Source organism: Mustela lutreola, chromosome 7, assembly GCF_030435805.1.
Source record: "Mustela lutreola isolate mMusLut2 chromosome 7, mMusLut2.pri, whole genome shotgun sequence".
Lineage (NCBI taxonomy): Eukaryota > Metazoa > Chordata > Mammalia > Carnivora > Mustelidae > Mustela > Mustela lutreola.
In genome coordinates, this window is record NC_081296.1 from 74,761,549 (window position 1) to 74,782,534 (window position 20,986).

The window sequence follows — 20,986 nt, forward strand, 5'->3', positions numbered from 1 at the left end:
GAAAATTAAAAAAAATTCTACCATCATAGATACTTTAAATATCAAGAGCTGTTTTCCAGTCTGACAAACCATTATCTCACAAGGTAATGAAAAATTCTAGAGGACCCCCAGTATAGCCCATTTAAAACAAGCTGCACTAAAACTATACCCCAATGTGACATCAGATCCTCTGTAGTCTTGAAGGACAATTATCAATCTTTAGTTAAAGGGACTGATGTAATGAAAACAATTCTTAGTACCTACGTATTCATCTCATCTTAAAAAAAATAAAGTTATGTTAGAGGCGCCTGGCTGAATCAATTGGCAGAGCATGCAAATCTTGATCTCAAGTCATGATTTCTAGCTCCACACCGGGCATAGAGATTACTTAAAAAGAAAAAAAAAAAAAAAAAATCAACATAAGAGCTGGAATGAGTAGTGGAAATCCAGCTCTTACAGCAGACATTTACCTATTACCCTCAGCTGAACAGCAGCCGAATTTGCTGTAGAGTGAGTGTTTCCAGGTTTGGGGTAGAAGAGAAAGGAGATAAACACATCCCAATATGATGTAAAGTATTTGTTACTGTTGTTTTCACAGAAAGAAAGATTTAATCAGTAATTCAAAATGCTAAGAATTTGCCAATTAACTTTTTACTTCCCTTAAATTTAGTTATATTCTGAAATGCAATCTCAAAAAAATTTCAACTCTATAAGATGCCCAGGAACACAGAACATGTTTAATGGGAAAAAGTAAAAATAGCTTTAAGTTAATCAGACTGTTAAGATGTATCAAAAACCTATGTCCTAAAATAAATGTGGCAAATAACTTTAAAAAAAGAACTTATATTTAGGAAATATTTAAACAAAGCCTACATGATACATATAATTACATTAAAGATTATGGTATAACTTTGGATACTGTTATATGCTTAGCCCAGTTTCCTAAAGAGTAAGTGCATGCTTTGCCTCTCAAAACTGGAAGATGCACTATTGCCATGGGGCAAAGAAATCACAGGGGAACTGGACATTGTAAAGGCTGGAATGTAAAGGTTAAATCACATCCTTTAAATCCTTTAAATTCTAATTCCATCAACTCTGAGTTAAGCAGGGCCTTTCCCCACAGTTATGACATGCATACATATTTGAATACAGGCACAGAAACTTGTCATTTTTATTTGAGTAACAAAGGGTCTCCAAATTATATTGAAAAATAAGTCCTAATTATTATCACTCCTGTAAAAAAAAATTTAGCACATTTTCCACAAATGATTTATGTAAAAGAGAAGAAAATACACATAATTTTATAATATCTTAAACTTTTTTATTCCCTACCAGAGACATTTTGTCTTCTGTTTTCTTTCAGTTTTCTACAATTTCCAAGTTGCACCTGTATTTAATACTGCTTTAATCTGCTAAAGACATTAACTGATTGCTTTCCTAAATCTAAGGATTATATAGTTTTAGTATAAATATATATCACATATTTTCGTAAAATTTTGACAAAACCGAATAAGCATGCCTTGTTTTAAGTCCATGCTCCTTCCACTGTTTATAAAATCTGATTTTAATGATCAAAAATTCTTGGTTGTCATTCTTCAGTTACAACAGTCTTCCTTCTGAACTGCCACTCACTTCTTTTTACATAATGACAAGCAATAGAAAAACCAAAAATTATCTTAATCTTAGTCCTTCCTTTTGACACTATAAAATAATGTGATTTTTTTTTTTTTTAAATGAAACAAATACATCCAAAACTCAATACATTCAAATGAGCTATGCTTCCTTTTAGGTGGTCACCTTGGAAGGCCATAGTTCATTATCCTACCTATGCTACCACTGCTCAAAATACCTTTCAAACCCTTTTGGGATTGCCTTCAAAGCTAGCTGCATCCTTTCTACTATTACCTCAAAGATAGATTAATTTTTGGAAACTGTCCAAAGTCATTTGATGCCAAGTGATGGTAACCATAAAAAAAAAAAAAAATCAAGCCTGATAATACTTTTTGTTTTCTTAATGTGAGTCATAAACTTAATAGTGTGTATGACTTAAATTAGCTCTGAATGCAATTCTAAAAGAGTAAAACCCAAGAGGTTTTGAGCAATGGTAGATTGCTGGAATTAGAAAATAATTTTCCAGCATGATCACTATAGAGGGTAACATTCATTTAGCTGTCTATGTTCTGGCATATTTGTTTAAAGTGAACATTCTAAGAGTTAGAACTTATTTTTAAAAAGGAATATCATTCTTACAAAAAAAAAAAAAAAAGAATTTTATTCCTTTAAAGCATCACTGTCAAAGTAAGTACTATGCAAGTGTTTTGTTAGAAACTAGTTCTCCTTACTTTATCAATAAAGACTACTTTAAAAAACCTGAAAGCAAATAACGAACTTACTTGCTCCCAGGCTTTTTAAAACCATTAACTGAAGATAAAATAATTTGAAATTTCTAAGGTACTAAAAAACAAAACAAAAACCCCAAATGTAATAAAAACACATCAAGAACCAAACTACAATTTCTGAGCTGCACTGTTTATTTTGCTGCTTGAAACCTAAGTGACAGTATGCCACTATAATTATGGGGTTTCATCTAAACCTTTACTACACTGCAGGTACAGAAATATACGGACACATTTTTGGAGAATTGACATTTTGCAAAATGCAGCAAACATTTTAATTTATACATGAGAAAAGGAAGTGTTCAAAAGGGTATGCATTTCAAGTTATTGCAGGTTATTTGTGAGAGAATTTCTGCAGGTAAAACATGTTTAAATTTAACCAACAGTAACATGTCAGTGTATTTAAAATCATGACAAAAATCTTCTCTCTGGTCATGTTGCCCATGACAAATTACTATGATGTTGTATATTTAGGGCAAGATGTCAATACAGCATAAATCCCATGGCATTTTGGTTTTCTTCTGGAGATTAAAGCTGTTTTTTCTTGGGATAAATGCAGCAGCAAAACACAAACCAGTTGATCAAAAAAAGCACTTCTGCCATAACTCCAATAATTTTCAGGACACATCAACCGACAGTAGTTTTGCCATTCCCAGTTCTTTTAAGGATTACATCTCTGCACTGTTGCATTAAGTACGTCTGTGAAAGCTTGTTCTCTGTTAAGCCAGTTTACTGACTACAGCCTGGTTGAGAGAATTTAGTTGGTTGGTCCATTTATCTAATGCAGTATATCGGGCACCACCCCTCTTCTGATGATCCAATTCAAGGAGTTGGTTGACTTGATCAATTCGGCCATGAATAGTGCTGGAAATAAATAAAAGACATGTCTACAAACCATTTTCAGTGACTGTAATTTTTAGACTAATGTTTCATAAAATATGTATAAAGTCAATAAATGCAAAAGAAGAAACTGCTGCCTCTTAGTGACCCAATTCAGGATTACTTATTTCATTCACTGCCTTACTAAAACTCTACACAGAAACTGGATTTCAGCCACCTTTTATCAATTTCACTAAAAGAATCACTAGGCAGAGACTTACCCAATTACTCGGGCAAATGTAAGCTTGTGAAGCTTTGAATACCACACTGCTTTTAAGAAACATGTAATTTTAGAACTATGACATACCATACCTTATACTTTAAAAACAGAAAAAAAAAAAAACAAAACCCCAAAACCAACCCCCTATTCATTAAATAATTCTCTAGCTGGATATGGGACACATAAAGAATGAGAAATCTTTCTGAAAACCATTTACAACTTTTTCAGAGATCAAGGGCTTAATATGCTCACTCACCCACAAAAAGCTACCATGCATACATATATATCTCTTTTAATAAAAAATTATAGCCAGAGGGTGCTTTTTGTGAAAAATCAAGAATTCCACTGCTACCTCTGCTTCCAGTATTCAAATGTTTGGTCCTAAACATTTTGTGTTAAGAAACAGCCAAGTACTTACTTATCCAATATGCACTGCACCAGCAAGCTCTCCACATCAGCTACATCTATGTTTAACTCCTAAGACAAAAGACTTATTATAATTCTAGTAATTAACTTCTTTAAATACTTTATGATAAGGAATAATTATTCTGACTTTAGATTCATTCCCACCACTTAAAGGAAATTTGGTGTGAAGAAATTTAAGACAAATTTCATTATCATCTCAAAATATTTCTGAGGACACAGGTCTGACCAAATTTAACTTTGTAATCTTTAAAGTATATTCTTAGCACAATTTTATTGTGGTTGGGTTAACACTACATCAATTACATATTTTACTCACTACTCTGTCTTCTACAATGTTCTTTGAGGCTGAAGGAATCTTTAAAAAGAAATGTAATGATTCTTTATTTCTCTTTACTGTTAATTTACTCCAAGAAAACACAGAATAATTTATGTTAGAAGGAAAGCCCTAAGCTATGCTGTATTTTGCAAATGCAGTATCAAATGTTACCAAAAATAACTTTTAAATACATTGCATTTATAACTACAAATTTAGTATTAAGATCCATGAATATAAGTACCTTAGAAATAAAAGGAATATGTATTCTTGTGTAAGGCTTAATTAATTTTATGAGCACTTGTGTTCTGATGTTTCGCAAAAGCTCTGAAAGACAAAAATGAAAATAAATTTAAGTCTGTATATCTGCATGAAACATTATGTACTGCTAAATCAATTAATTAATAATAATTAATTAATTATATCAATTATTTTCTCAAAGTCTTTCTGCCTGGCAAGGACATAATGCATTTGTGGGTTTTTTTTTTTCGGTTTAAGCAAGCTCTATGCCCAACATGGGGCTCGAACTCCTCACCTCAAGATCAAGAGTAACATGCTCTACTGACTGAGCCAATCATGTGCCCCAGACATAAGGTATTTGGAGCTAAAAATATTTGGGTTCAAGAGACGTACAGTAAATTAGAGGCTGACTTTCCCATAATTTTTCTTGTTCCCTCCTCCCTGATTTTGCTTATGTTGTGATGCTACCTAAAATACCCTTTGCCTTTTCAATAAGACTCTACACTGCTCATCTCTTCTTTATAGTTAACATCCTTCAGGAAGCTCTGATTCATGCCTTATTTTATGTTCTCTCAAAATCTAAAGTATTATATTTTATACAATGATTTATATTTTATACAATGATTGTGCAATTTTCTCCCATTTCTTCATAGACCAGCGTCTTAAAACAACAACAACAACAACAACAACAACAAAAAACTAGACTGGAGTTCATGCATAAGGCTTCTAAAATTTTCTATATCCACCAAGTGTAGTACCACTCTAGCTTCATACAAGAACTTTTAAAATGTCTGCTGAATGAAAGAGAAAGGAAGGTGGGGAAAAAAGAACATTACTTCCAAAGTATTCTTCGGATTTTCCTGATGCATCTGGAATTTAAGTATTTGAATGAGTTGTTCCAAATGGTCATTTAAAAACCCTCAAATAGCTCCATAACAGGTGGGAACACTGGAGGTACAAAAGAGACCCCAGAACAAGGAATGATTTTTGTCTTTGTTAATCCAACAAAACTTACTAAAAAATCTCATACACTTACTGGTACATTAGCCACCCTTCAAAGTAATGCATCTCTGCATCATCTATAGCAGACTATTTTTAAGGTTTTTGTTACTTGTCCAAAAATCTTAAAAATGAACTTTGAACCTAAGTATTAGTAATAAACATGCAACAATATCTAAATTAGAATAAAAAGGACAGACAGCCACGTTAAATGAATTGCACATCATATAAGAATTTGATTATGTTAATAAATAGCGGGGAACTGGTAGATGATTTCTTTAAAACAGCTTTTTAACTTTAAGTAATATCCTATTCCATGACCGCATTTAGAAACATTTCTATACTCGGCAATACACAGAGGAAAACTGGTTTAATTCCGTGCCGCTCCCTCAAGAAACACTGATTGACAGTGGCAAAGAAGGTAATTGAATTCAGTTAGCAGAAAGAATATACCTTCAATGTGTTCCCTAATGAAAGGATCATCCATGATGTTGCTGTGATTTGTTTTCAGAATCTTTTCAAATTCAGTGATGTCATTATTCTGATAGGCACTAAAAGGAAAAGTACAAAGCTTGTCAAACACGGAGAAGTCATGTATTAACTCAGATAATCCAAAAGCCTAATTTTTTTTGCAATAATCTAAGTTACGTTATAGTTTTTTATATGCAATAATCTAAATTACATTACAGTTTGTCAAAGAAATCAGTTATATACACACATCCTTCTGCAAATAAAATTAATTTCTTTTTTAATGTTTTTGGTTTTATAAAGATTAAATAAATCTTTTGGGGTCAAATATTATATTTATATATATTCATTAAAATCTCAAAATCTTAACACTGTTAAAAATTTACAAATTTAAAAACTGTTTAATGCTTGATACTTCCAAGTTAAATTGTGCATTTATCATTTAATCCCTAAGAAATTAGGTTTCATACATACTACTATATGGAGGAGTTTGGCCTTGTCTTTGAAATAAGATACTACATTCTCTCTGAAGATTATCCAGAAATGCAGCTTCCTAATTTTTATCTTCTAGAAAGCTACCAGCAATTGCCAGAACTCTGCAAAGGGAACATTTGATTCTAAATTTTCTCTAGCCTTAAAAGTCCCACTGAGTTATATAGCAGAAATATCAGTGGCAGGTAGTTAGTGCCAGATGGGACACACACACAAAGGAAAATGTGATGGACACTGCTGCAGAAGGCCAAAGGCTGATTTATGTTCATAATTCTCTGAGGTGTCTAGTATCTGCTCTTAAAATAACTCTGTAGGACACTATGGGGATTGCTAAAGGTGCTGAGAAGGAAGAAGCCAACCTTCTGGATATGGCACCACTGCCTGCTTTATATGTAAGACATATCATCAGCCATTCTGCACGCCCTCTGCTGTGCTTCCATCTGTTGGGTCCCAATGTAACTTCATGTTAGGGGCAGGTGATTCAAGTGCTTCAACAGGAATAATTTTCCTCTAGTCTGCTGGCAACTGACTAGGAAGATAAAATTAGGAAGCATTACTTTTTCACCTACCCCAAATACATTATTGCAAAATATACTACAGGAGGATATATTCAAGTAGTGAAACACTTGCACATGTGTCTATTTTAACCGAGAGACATTCTTCCACTATTTAAGTGACTTAAAAATATATATACAAAATGTGGGACAACACAAGCCACTTGCTTGGGTCGAAATTTACTGTTAAAATAAATTGAGTTCCAATACAGAGGTTTCAGTAGAGTAAATTGTATGATATAGCAAATATTTAAGTATAGCTATTACCACTTAAATTTGACAAATCAGCCCTTTAGTCCATTTTAATGTATTTAACCAATTTAATTTAGATGAAATATTAATGTCTAGTGCAAAACTCTCCTTCAATTTTTAAGAGTTTTAAAAGTTTAGTTGTTGCTCAACAATTTAACTTCATAAACATTTTTCTAAAGTATTACGAAGTGAATCTCTAACCAAATCATCTTTTAGTTAATGTGGCCAAATGCTGAGGAATAAGAAATCTCCTTTCATAACTAAAATCTATTTAATTCAACAAACTGAGAACAAAGAAATAAACAATAAAAGAATATGGTATTTTTTTAAAAGTAGGCTCCACGCCCAGCATGGAACCCAACGTGAGGCCTGAATTCAACCCTGAGATCAAGACCTGAGCTGTAATCAAGAATTGGACATTGTTAACTAACTGAACCACCTAGGAGCCCCAAAGAAACTGATTTTTTAATGTTGCAATTCAGAGTTCTTATCTCCTATCTATTCCTAGTCCCCTTAAAATAAAATCATTCTTATTTTTTACAGCTAAAATTAAAGTTTCCTTAAACAAATCAACCTAGTGATTTGTAAAACCTATAGCCAGATAAAAACAAAGTAAATGAAGACATTTTACATAGGAACTCAAACAGTATCATGTAATAAGCTATTTGCTCCAAGTATATAAAATTTATATATGGGTGACTCATAATTTATAGTCTAACAGTACTTTTAGATCATAAAAGACTATTAAAAGAATGCTTTATCACTTCCAGTATCCACATACATATGCAAAAACCCCACCCTACTATATGTCCCTAATATTCTTCCTGCTTTGGTAGATTTGGCAAGCACAATTTACAACAAAAGACTTGAAAAAACCTATGCTCCATTTATTCCAGCCCAGAGGAAAATTTTTCTTGCTCACTGATTTCTTTGGCAAAAATAGGCCTTCTTTTCTAGGCTTTTCGCTTTATTTTCTGTATCTTATTTAATTGATCATAGCAGATTTTTCAGTTGCTAACCATCATACCACCGAAGTCATCAATAAATCCTTGGGTTTCTTATCAGTATGACCCCTCTGCTCCTCACCTCAGAAAATTAACCAAGGTAAACTTTTTTTAAATGATTTTTTAAACCTTGTTAATTGAGAAAATATGTGAGTAAAGACATTGTCTTACTGAAAATTTTTGATTTGTGTGGACCAATTCATAATTTCATTTTGGATTAAGAGAGGTAGAAACAGCAAACACTGTGAAATTGTTTTAAGATATCTACCATCAGTCTTCTGCTGAAAAATAGCACACACACAAACATGTAGATAATAAAAAAAAAAGCAGCCAATACTATACTACATAAATCAATAGTATATAAAATCTTGGAACTAACAGAAACAGAATAAATGACTTAAAAAAATAAAAACTTCAAAATTTGGAATATTTCTAACCTAAATACAAAAGAGTAAATTTGGTGTATTAACTGAATTCTCAAAATTTCTCTCCCTCTTTTCCCTCTAATTCATTGCTTTAAGGAAATTTACCTTAACCGAAATATAAAATCTTACCTTACTAAATTCGTCATTGCTAGGATTTCTGGGTCATTTTTGTATGGTTTGGCCTAAGGAAAAAAAACAAAAATGAACTATGCTATATGTACAGAGAAAGAATAACATTTATTTCCAGAAAAGACAGGTGACAGAAATGAACAATTAGAACACACACATACCTCTTGTGAGTCAAATGGATTTATTCCCGATTTCATTAGCATATTTGCTAACACCAAATATTTTAAGCAAGTGGTTCGTCTTGGACTTCCCGATTCGTCATAATTCTTGAAGGCTTCAAAAAAATCAGTGTGTGCCTTTTCAAATTCACCTTCTCTCAAGTGCATTTTACCACCACATTCTATAAGAATAAAAACAGGATAAAAGGGCATTTGCAGTTCTATAGTATGATTGAGCACTTTATAAAAATAAAATGAAATCTATGATAGTGGCTTTCCAGTCTTTTAATTCCATAGACTGAATTGTACTAGCCCCAAGGCACTCACTTTTTAATTTTTTTTTTTTTTTGGTAGGTGGGGGTGGGGGTAGAAAGGGAGAGAGAGAAAATCTCAAGCAGGATCCATTCTCAGCATGGAGCCGAATGTAGGGCTTGATCTCACAACCTTGTGATCATGTGATCATGACCTGAGTCAAAATCAAGGGTCAGATGCTTAATCAACTAAGTCACACAGGTGCCCCAGTACTCACTTTAATTCCAAAAAGCAAGTCCTTCATTATAAACATCAAACAAGCATCTGCAAATTTTTATTCTTAGTTGATGCAGAAAATAATTTTATGTATATCACTACAATTCAAGAACAGAACGTTTTCCCCCCTCTCCAAACCACCCCCAAGTCTTGAGAATAGAACATGTGACGGTAAATTTTCTATTGAAGTAGTTCACTGATGTAACATTTTATAAGACAAAAAATTCAATTTCTAATTCTAATTTCTTTCCAAGACTACATCATTTCATTGATTTTACTACTTTGCCATTTATTTTCACTAAAACAGAAAAAGCCTTCAGAGTCATTCAGTCATATCCAGTGACACCCTGGTATCTTCCTGTGACAGTGCCCACCCTTCTCCAAACAAAACTTGCCTCTGATGACTCCCATGATCAGTGGATGAGGGATGGCGGACTTGATGTGAAGCGACTGCTCATAGAGAGCTTTAAGTTTTTTGTTATTCTTCTGTGCCGTGTACATTTGAATTTCCAAAGCATATATTTCTAATAACTGTGTACCTTTTTTCAGGTCATCCTCTCCATCATCAGTCTAAGGAAGCAAATAATGAACTTTAGTTAAAATAGAACTCAGTCAACCTAGTAATTTTTATTTGAGTTAGCGTGAGATCCTTATGTTTCTAATACTAATTCTGTGTGAACACACACTACAAATTTTAATTAAGATCTAGAACATTAAGAACACTACCTTTAACAGCCAAAAAGGAATGCACACATCCTTTGTACTTTCTAGTCATTCAATAAGGAAAAAGTGACCAGAAGAATTTTTTAATGTATAAAATGTTATGATGTTTGTTTCTACCTAAGAGATTCTTTATGGTCTTCCCCAAATCTTCACAACTGCTTTATATCCACTGATTTGGTCAAAAAAGCACTTCCAAGTGCCTTCCTAATGCCAGGCACTAGGTCTAAGATGGAGAAATACACAGTTAAATAAGCTAATGTTCCTGGCCCCAAAAGTTCACGACCTAGAAGATTAAGCTGTAAACAGATAAATTATAATAATGATTCTATTTGAAGTGCCCAGAAGAATGGAAGAGAAAGTGACTAACTCTGCTGATCAATGTCAAAGGAGTAACAAAGGTGGTAACATTTAGTTCAACTTTGAAAAATAACCAAAAGCCCACAAAATACATGCCATGAAAAATAGCATATAGGTAAGAGGCAGATAATCATAAGTATCAAGCCCTTACACAAAGCCAAAATTTATTATTTATTTGTTCTTCCAAAAAAATTATATTTAGTCATTAAATGAAAATACATGCAGGTGATTAGAACACTTTCCTGATCAACTTTTTCCCCATTCAAAGAAATGACATATACAATTAAAACAGTACCTAGCATAGGAAGAGGTTTAAAAACATTTAAAACAGTATTTCCACTAAGTTTTAAACTAAACTAAAATAACTTATTGATCAAGACAAAAAAGGAAACACAAAATTATAACTGCAGTTAAAAAGTTATGGAGATGCACTGTCCCGATCATGTGGCCATTCAAATTTAAATTAAGTAAAATTAAAAACTCAAACACATTTCAACTGCCTGATGACATGTAGCTGGTGCTATCATATTAGTGCAGACACAGAATATTTCATTTTAGCATCATATGAAGTCCTAATGGACTAGATATGAAATATCTTTATTACATGTCTCTAATGTTCTTTCCGATTTTCACATGGTCTACAACTAAATATGAAAGGCTAATTTTTACTAAGTATTAATGACTAGCCTATTTGTTTATGGATACCTGTGCCTCATTCCACAAAAATAATAATTAAACAGGAAGAAATGTAATACACAGAAAAAAGTAGCTTCTTGGTGTCTTTTTTGCCAAATTTTATTTTGAGGATGAATCCAGAACAAAAACATCCCTAAGTAAAAGCTTCAAATATAATTTTTTTCTTATGCTTTTTGTATTATGAAGAAATATTAAGAAAAAACAAGAGAACGCTACCTGGCAAGACTGATGTAACTGGCGTAAAATTTTTTGAAGCTTTCCATATTCTTCTCGTTCTAAATATAATTTCCCAAGCTGTAAAAGAACATACTTATTAAAATTAAAAGATTTCAACAGGAAAAGGCATGAATTTTTAGGACAGTTTATTAAGGACGCCCTCCCATTCTTCAAAAAAAAAAAAAAAGAAAAAAAGGTAATTGTAATTGTTACCTTTGTGTTTGTCTTAAACCACAGTCTATCATTCTTAGCATCTTTCAAAGCTTCCAGTGTTGTTTCATAGAATTCCTGCAGTAAATCCATCTGACATAAAAAATCAGAATTCTATAATTGTAAACAGCAAATTTGTACCTGTTAATAAAGTTAATTTGAACAAACTAAAAGTGCATCTTTGAACTTTAATACACATAAGATACCCTGATTCTGAATGTCTCTGTCAGTCTATTAATTTAACAAAACCTTAGCAAAACAGAGACCAAGTTTACAAAAAGTGCCAAGATCTGTTTTTATGTGAGTTTTTAGAAAGTAAAACCCAGAAAGAACCCAATGCTCTAATAGTATGATTTGTCCTTCCCAATCTAGTAACTCTTTATATTGATGGAAATGTATGACATACACTTTTAACTAGTTGTGCTGTTATTAATACTGTGTATCTTATTCTTGCAACTCTCATTTGGTACCTATGTGGCAAACACTAGGCAAGCAGCTAAAGAAACAAAGAATAAGCTTCCCTCCAAAATTCTTCTACAACTGTAATTAATCAAGTAATCAAACTGCATAGCTCTTAAGTTACTGGTAAACTGCAGAGTTATGTAGAGAGTAAGTCCAGCACAATTTTAGCTGTGTCTAAACACCATCACTTCACCAATCTAGGTGTGACATTTTTTCATAGAAATCATTCTATTTTGCATTGTGATAAGTTCCCTTACCTACCTTCTTCCCCCCACACTGGGCTCTGCCTTTGTTTGAATACCTGATTCTCTCGGTCTCTATTTAACAGAATCAAGAGCTAAGAGGTCCATGCCAACAGGAAAGTTTAATACTTTCAGAAAGGGCTGCCTATCTATTCATCACTGCTGATGGCATACTGAGTGAGTACTGCCCACCTGATATCTATTCTTACTTTCAAAGACAAACAGCGTACATATAAGAGCACAAAGCAAAACACAATCTTGAAGTTTGAAATTAATCCCCCCCACCAACACCTTGTGTAACATTTATAGTGTACAAAAAATGTTTTGATGACACTTGTTCATAAAACTCAGAATATATTTCCCCACATAAGAAAAGCCCCCCAATATGTAACAACTCTATAGTGCCATTACTTGCTAATGTTTTAACAAAACATATACAGTTGGTGCTTGAATAACATGTTTGAACTGTGTGGGTCCACTTATACGTGGATTTTTTCTGATAAGTACCGTACACTACTATAAATGTATTTTCTCACTACCACTTTTTCCCCCTCTAGTTTATTATAAAAATACAGTGAACACATTACATACAAAATATGTTAATCAATTGTTTATGTTATAGGTAAAGCTTCTGGTCAACAGCAGGCTACTAGTAGTTAAGTTTTTGAGGAGTCAGTAGTTATACCACAAATTCTCAACTGCACAGCAGGGGGGCAAAGGGGAAGGGCTACCACTAACCCCCATGTTGTTCAAAGGTCAGTTTTAAGTTTATTTTTTTCTCTATTTCCTTTACATATATTTTAGATAAAAAGAGTAAAAGTAATAAACTACCTTAAGAAATAAAAATTACATCTAGTATAAAATACAGAATGAGATTCTGAGATGAACATTGTTTATAATAAACATGAAAAATATTAAACATGTTAAGAAATCCTAAATGAATGGAGAATAAATGAGAGGACTTCTTATGCTAAAATATCATGGTTTTAAGAAAGTTATGTTGCTTAAAAGAGTATGAACAGCAATCCAATTAAAAATTATCTTAGCAATACAGTAAAATCATTGCTTTTCTTAATAACCAAAATCTAGAATAACAAAAGCACTATCCTTTCCAAGCTTCATTGTAGTTTCTTTATTTTATCATCTAACAACCATCCATTCTTTGTAAAAGCATTTACTAAACACCTACTGAGGAATGCCAATTACTAATATGAGTACAGGGTCTCCTCTCAAGGACCTTTTAATCAAATCTACACAAATCTAATGGAAGTGATGATGGAGCTTATTGGAACGAACTATGGTAGTAACTATATGGGAGTTTAAACCTGCAAAAGTTGTGTGCAGATTATGTACCTCAAGATAGTTTCTGAAGACACTTAGCTAGTTATTGCCTTTTAATATTGTATGATTAGTACTATAATTAAGAAAATAGTATTTATTATTTTTAAAAGCACATTAATGCCCGGTGTAACTGTTTAACTAGAAATCTCTAGACCTAATTAAGAAAAAAAAAAAAAGGGAACAAAGTCTTTAGTATAAATAACTTCAGACAGTTGGATAGGTTTGTTATAATAGCATAAGTAATAACACATTGGTAAATACCAAGAGGAAAAACCAGAATCTAACCTGTTTAGAAGTGGAGATATAATCAAGAATAGAATTAATGGATTTTTCAGAATAATTTCTCGTGACTGCACTCCGAATATAGGTCAATAGTTGCTTATATCTATTCATCATTTCTGGAAAGTTTGTCTGTCAGAGAAGAAAAATGCATTATTAGATATGTATTTAGGTGCTGAAACAGCTACATGATTAAGACTATAGCACACACAACTATGTAACTGAAAAATAAAGTTTTATGATGGAGAAAGTATGCATGACAGAAAGACCATAAACATTTTAGCTTAAATTTGGAATTTCTAGATTACTGACACATGAACCAAATTTACAAAGTTACCCTATGAAAAAGTACAATTTACAGATTTTCAAAATTTCAGATACTGGTCTCATTGCATAACAAACATTTACTGAAATCCTAAGAACTACTAAAATATTCACAGATGAGAAAATATAAATCCAATTTTTCAAATGCCTTGGGTACCAACTATGCAGATATCAGCTATATCCTCTCCTGAAGATTTACCCCTTGATGGGAAAGCTCTCTAATAGTGATATGTTTCTTTTTTCCCTATTATTATTGGTTGGCTCAGTGATAAAATGTGAAGTTGAAGGAATCTTTTCAAGCCCAGGTACTCATCCCACTATCAAGAAAAGTCCTCCCACCCAAGGCTCTATTCAATGGTAGATGTAGCTAATGGTGCTATCCCATTGCAGGACTATTTGTACTACTGTGGTTATTCCAGGAAACGGGAGAGGTCTGAGAAATGAAGAACTACCAAATTTTTAAAACTTAAGTATTTTGGTGGATGGTCTATCCTCCCTCAAAGGATAGCACATAAGTCAATTTATGAGTCTAACCTGATAACCTGTATCCACACACAGTCCCCACAATCTCCAACTGCTACTAATACTTCTTTTTATTGGGTTCTATTCTACTTTTATCAGGGAGGTGGAGCATTGGTAGATACAGTGCTTTTCTTGACTAATAGAGTATGTGTATTTATGAACCTGAGAAGACTCCCTGAAATCTAAGCAAGAACTGAGTTACAAAAAAGAAAACAATAGTTGGGATAAGTGGGGAAAAATGGACAGAGCAATGGGAAAAGCCTGAGCAATACATGTCAAACTACCTTATTTCCAAGTATGCCAGTACCATTTAAGGGCAGATAATAGGTAATGTCCTATCAATGAACTGTTAAAACCCAAGTTACAGAACATTTCTTATGGCAAAAGGAAAATCAGAAATGGGACTGTCCTAACTTTGAGATTGTGTTTGGATACTGAAATAGGATTTTAGCAAAAAGTTAGTTTTGAATTCATTTTCTTATGCTCTAGTAATCTGAAAGCTCATTTTTCAATAATTCTGTTACTGTATTTAAGATTAAGGGAAGATTAGGTAAATTACAGTGGTGAACACAGAGCAGCTGATAACAAACCCTTTCAATTTTTTTTTTTAAATTTTACTTATTTGACAGAGAGAGATCACAAGCAGGCAGAGGGGAAGGCATAGAGAGAGGGAAGCAGGCTCCCTGCTTGAGCAGAAAGCCTGATGCAGTGCTCCATCCCAGGACCCTGGGACCATGACCTGAGCCAAAAGCCAAGAGGCTTTGGGGCACCTGGGTGGCTCAGTGGCTTAAGCCGCTGCCTTCGGTTCGGGTCATGATCTCAGGGTCCTGGGATCGAGTACCGCATCGGGCACTCTGCTCAGCAGGGAGCCTGCTTCCTCTTCTCTCTCTCTCTGCCTGCCTCTATGCCTACTTGTGATCTCTCTCTGTCAAATAAATAAATAAAATCTTAAAAAAAAAAAAATTCTCCAAAAGCCAAGAGACTTTAACCCACTGAGCCATCCAGGTGCCCCCCCTTTCAACTTTTCATTGCTCAAAAGCTTCACACAGCAACATGGGTCCTATTCTGAATCCAACTAGAAAATGAGGGATAGAAGCTGAAACTACTATTCACAGAAGCTGTTTGAGCAAATAAAACAGTGAAGGAAGGAAGGCAAGGTAACACTAACTACAAATAATGCTTTCCCTTACTTACTTCCCATCGTGGCTCAGGGTAAAATGGTAAAATCAAGTCTTATGGGCAGCATATACTTAAATGGGCCCCAAACCTAAACCATTGTTAGTAATGTTAAGACAGCAGTTTTCTATAGTCTTGGTATTATTTCAAATCATAAAATCTTAAGACTTGAAGCCCAATGTTCAAGTCAAGACTAAAATTGTTTAGTCAAAGTCCCTGTCCCTTGAGGTACCTGATGCTTCTCCCACATCCTTCTAAGCGATTAATTTAAATACAGTAGGTGTTTAATATTTTCACAAATAATTAATGGAAAGAAAGCACAAAGGCTTTCTTTGTGCAACGGAGAGGTTCTTTTTGAGAATATCAGAGCAGAACTAGAAAGGGTGAATTCAAGACAGACATTTTCCCTTTAACTATATATAAATGCAATACGAAATATAATTTATGTCCAACATTTTTTGAATAGTCTTGATATTCTGGGGGAAGAATGAGCTAAAATATTTTGCTGATTGGGGCGCCTGGGTGGCTCAGTGGGTTAAGCCGCTGCCTTCGGCTCAGGTCATGATCTCAGGGTCCTGGGATCGAGTCCCGCATCGGGCTCTCTGCTCAGCAGGAAGCCTGCTTCCTCCTCTCTCTGCCTGCCTCTCTGCCTAATTGTGATCTCTCTCTATAAAATAAATAAATAAAATAAAAAAAAATATTTTGTGGATAGTTTCTATAAATGTCATGGAGGGGTCCTTTTGAAGGTAGGTGAGGATGCCAAAGAGTATGTCAAGAACAGGATGAAAATTAGTGCAAGTTAACCAGACAAAGGTAACAGTCAGTCAATTCAGGGAGTTCAAATTCAAATATACGGGATAGAGAGGTTAATAGGGAGAGGGAGGAAACATATGAGAAATATATAGATAAGAGAAAAAAAAGTGGTAATAGACTGCCACCTATCCTTCCATTTGCCATAGAAGCAAGTGCTTACCTCTGCTATCTAAGCTCCACTTTATCTTTTTCTCAAAAATTCCCCTATCCTTAGTGATTTTAAAGTTCTATCTGTCCCTACTCCTCTCATCTTACCATTTATTTTCCCCTCCACCTCTACCCTGCACTCTTGAAGACTAACAATTCTTTGAGAGTACTACGTCATGACAATGCCAACAACATATTTCAGCACCTACTGAATGCCAGCCACTATTACAGGTGATAGGAATATGAACAGGGAATAAAGTCCAACTCCATGGAGCTTACAACCTATGAGGATGAGGGTAACAGAAAGGCAATAAGTAAATGGATCAAGGGGTGATACAGTCAAAAGAAAAAAAACAGCAGGGTAAGATGAATATAAATGATGATGGGAAGGATGTGATTTTATATAAGGTAGTTAGAGGAAGGCCATCTTGATATATGGTGACCCTGAACAGAGATCCGATCAAATGATGAGAAAAGAGTCACATGGATAATCGAGAGGAGAATTTGGGGCAGAGGAAACAGCAAATCCAAGTGTTTACAAGTAGCAGCATGCTTAGGATGACATGAGGACAGCAAGGAGCCCAGTGAAGGAGAGAACAGAAAATAGTTATCAGAAAGGTAGCAAAGGGTAAGCAGACTTAAGGCCTCCTAGGCTATGGTAAGGATTTGAATTTTATTAAGGAGAGTAGGAACCATTAGAAGATTCAGAGCAAAGGAATGATATAATCTGACTTAACATTTTAAAAGGATCACTCTAAAAACAAAACCAAAAGGATCACTCTGCTGCTTGTGGAGAACAAACTGTTAATAAGGCCAGGATAGAAGGAAGGATACCAGTTAAGAAGCTACTGAAACAATCCAGGTTAAGAGATGAATTTGGCCTGGACTAGACTAACAGACATAAAAATGGTTAAGTAGCACTCATATATGAGATGTATGTTAAAGATATTTAAAGACACCTCAATTTACCAATGGATTATTTGAGGGGAGAGAGACAAAGAGAGGAGTCAAGAATGATGCTAGTTTGGATACTTATCATTGGAAGTGGAACTCCCTGTATTTAAACTCCGAAATAAACACAATAACTTGTGTTATTGTGTTTATTACAGAAAAATCATTATTACAGAAAAATCATTCTGTTAACAGTGCAGCCAGATACTCTCTATATATCTATAGGAAAAGTTCTCAAAACAGAAAAGTTTGACTCCTATGTACAATTTTTTTTTTACTTAGTATTACTGTAGTCACAAATGAAAAGTAGGCTTAAGTATAGAAATATTATCACCAGAATTATCTTAAAGAAGTAGACAGAATGGCATTTTATTGCCATGAGGTTTTTACCCACAGAATTTATTGTATTATAAGTTTATTTCCCCTCAAAACAAATCTTACCAACTTGAAGTTAATCTTAATCATTTGCTTCAGTGCTTTAAATCCCCATTCTCCTTTTTCACCTTCAAGTTCCAACACCTAAAAAAACAGAAGACATTTTTCATCTAACTTAATGCTAATGTTATTTTCTAGACACCAATGTCTGTTTTGAATTAATTTTACATCAAATGTATGACGAACACTTCCCCCAAAATTCCATTTCTCAATGCTATTTTTAAAAGGCTTTAAAAAAGAAACGTGTCTTAAAATGCTTAAGGATAAGTGAGCTTATTTTGAAGTTTCTTCATCAAAAGATTAAACAAGAACTACTGCTCAATTATTTTACAATCCCAGAAATCCTTTTTCTCCCTCTGAATAATCCATTGGTAAGAACAACCCAAAAGTTTATTAGTCATCAAGAAATCACATTATTTAATAGTGGAACCACACCTGTGTGATCTGGCCTCCAAAAAAGGAACAAAATTGTAGTATTATCCTATAGGTATTATCCCAATAGGTATTATCCTATGATCATCATGGTCGTTTCCTTCTGCCAGAACCATACTAGCTTTCCAGGACAACGGTCCTGCTTTATAGATAGCTTGATTAGAAAAAACAATAGTATACCCTTTTAAAGTATCTGCCTGTATTGCAAAATGCAAACTTATTTACAGGACTAACACTTAGTATCCAAAACACATTTCTGAGGTAAAATTCTGAGACATCATTTGAAAAAATAAACTTTAAGAAACAGAATCAATCAGAAAAAAATATGAACCTTTTGAAAACTGCTTAATGCTGCTTTTGGGTCATCTTCTTTTAGCGCTTTGGAATTATAGTACTGATTTTCCAAATCCACATTTGGTTCGGAGTTACTATCTTCAGAGTATTCCTGTGTGTTAGAAAGAGACACTAAAATGAAAAAGAATTCAACACACTGCCCTGTTAAAAAGTGAGTACTATTAAGATAGAAAAACCATACATTTATACAAAACAACTTTATACACATAGGTAGAATGCCACTGATACTTAATCATTATTTAAAAAACAAGTGAAAGAGCCAAAATCAAGTGAGGAGAATGGAATAATTTCTTTCTTTCAGATCAAAACTACAATTTCCATAGAATTAACAAAAAAGCAAAATGTACAAAATACTCGTTAGTGACACCCAATTTTGCAGTGGTTAATTTTCTGGTGGTCACAGAACCCAAGAAAAACCACCATAAATGTTAATTACTACATAAAAGCTAATTATTCATCTTAAGTTCTGTAATTTAAATTTCTCTACTCCTTAAGTCTATATTTCATTGTTCTAATATGATTTGACTACCTAGGATGGTCATCTATATGTGGCAGAGCAGTTTATTGCTAAATATAATGATACGTTAATAAGAATACTTGTTTTATGTGCACTCCACATATCTATTATTATATTAATGTACTTAAAACTAGCTTCATAACAAATCAAATTAAGAGCAACCGAATTTAAACAATTTTATTTGACTTTCACCACATAAATTCAGTTCTTAGTACTGAAACAATAAGTAGAAAGAAAAACTGGAATAAAGAACTATTTTGTGGGGCGCCTGGGTGGCTCAGTGGGTTAAGCCGCTGCCTTCGGCTCGGGTCATGATCTCAGGGTCCTGGGATCGAGTCCCGCATCGGGCTCTCTGCTCGGCAGGGAGCCTGCTTCCCTCTCTCTCTCTCTGCCTGCCTCTCCATCTACTTGTGATTTCTCTCTGTCAAATAAATAAATAAAATCTTAAAAAAAAAAAAGGAACTATTTTGTGAAGCAGTATAAACAAGAATTTAAAATAGTTTATAACAGTTCAAAAGATATTCAACTTAATGATGAGGATTATAAAACATAAATAGCTCAGTAGACTGAAAGTCATTATTTTAGGAAGACACAAAATTATTTCCATCAGCTACAAATCATTACAAAAGGCAAAATGTCAAATTAAGAACGGTACCTGGAAGTAATCACAAAAAGACAAGAAGAGTATTACAGAGTTATTTCTAAATCCAAATAGTAATTTTTTCAGAGATATTCATGAAAAATCTATAATATTTCATAAACGCCAAAGAATGAAAAAAAAGCATAGTGAGTACAGTGCTAGAGAGCTCAAAAATACATGAATACAAGATGAGTTTTTTCTGTGATAAGAGATGGAGGAGGATGTTTGATGTTAGTATAAAACCAGTTTTATCTGACCACAGAGGCTTTGTAATGTGCACCCTCTAGAGGACAATTATTTCCTTGTGTAAGGTCATGAAGCACAGATGCAGTATTCTGGATTTGATTGGGAATTCTGTTTAACATGAAAATCCTCTGTAATACTTCTTTTTGGGATGAGATCAAATTCTGGGTAATGAATAAATCTGATAATCAATCATTCACTTCTTGACCCTGTAAGCTAGCTTTGACTATAACTGATCAAACCAGAAAAGCAATTAATAAAGACTTAATAAACAAGCAAACTATATATCAAATAATGCTGTGAGAGTAAAGGCTTCTGAGCTAGGTTCTGTAAGATAAATGGGGGGTTCTGCCTGCTAGAGCAAACAGGAGAGGGGAAAGAGAACAGTAAATACAGAACAGCATCATGGGAGGTGACTAAAGAACTAAAAGCACCGTCACATTG

General features: G+C 33.6%; 1 protein-coding gene across 5 annotated transcripts in view; it reads right to left on the minus strand.

Annotated features, from left to right (window-relative positions):
- Window positions 1–1,126: 1,126 nt before the first annotated feature.
- Window positions 1,127–20,986, minus strand: part of COPS2 (COP9 signalosome subunit 2) — a 30,097-nt gene continuing 10,237 nt past the window's right edge. For 3 of the 5 annotated variants that reach the window (XM_059181498.1, XM_059181499.1, XM_059181500.1), the window contains 12 exons: window positions 19,120–19,233; window positions 18,363–18,440; window positions 13,995–14,120; window positions 11,668–11,778; window positions 11,455–11,532; window positions 9,858–10,032; window positions 8,938–9,116; window positions 8,777–8,829; window positions 5,906–6,003; window positions 4,458–4,540; window positions 3,893–3,951; window positions 1,127–3,239 (listed from right to left, as the gene is read on the minus strand). In XM_059181498.1, coding sequence (XP_059037481.1) covers window positions 3,095–3,239; window positions 3,893–3,951; window positions 4,458–4,540; window positions 5,906–6,003; window positions 8,777–8,829; window positions 8,938–9,116; window positions 9,858–10,032; window positions 11,455–11,532; window positions 11,668–11,778; window positions 13,995–14,120; window positions 18,363–18,440; window positions 19,120–19,233 — 1,299 coding nt within the window. In that variant the 3' untranslated portion in view covers window positions 1,127–3,094. The other 2 variants (XR_009355567.1, XM_059181501.1) reach the window with 2 other exon arrangements.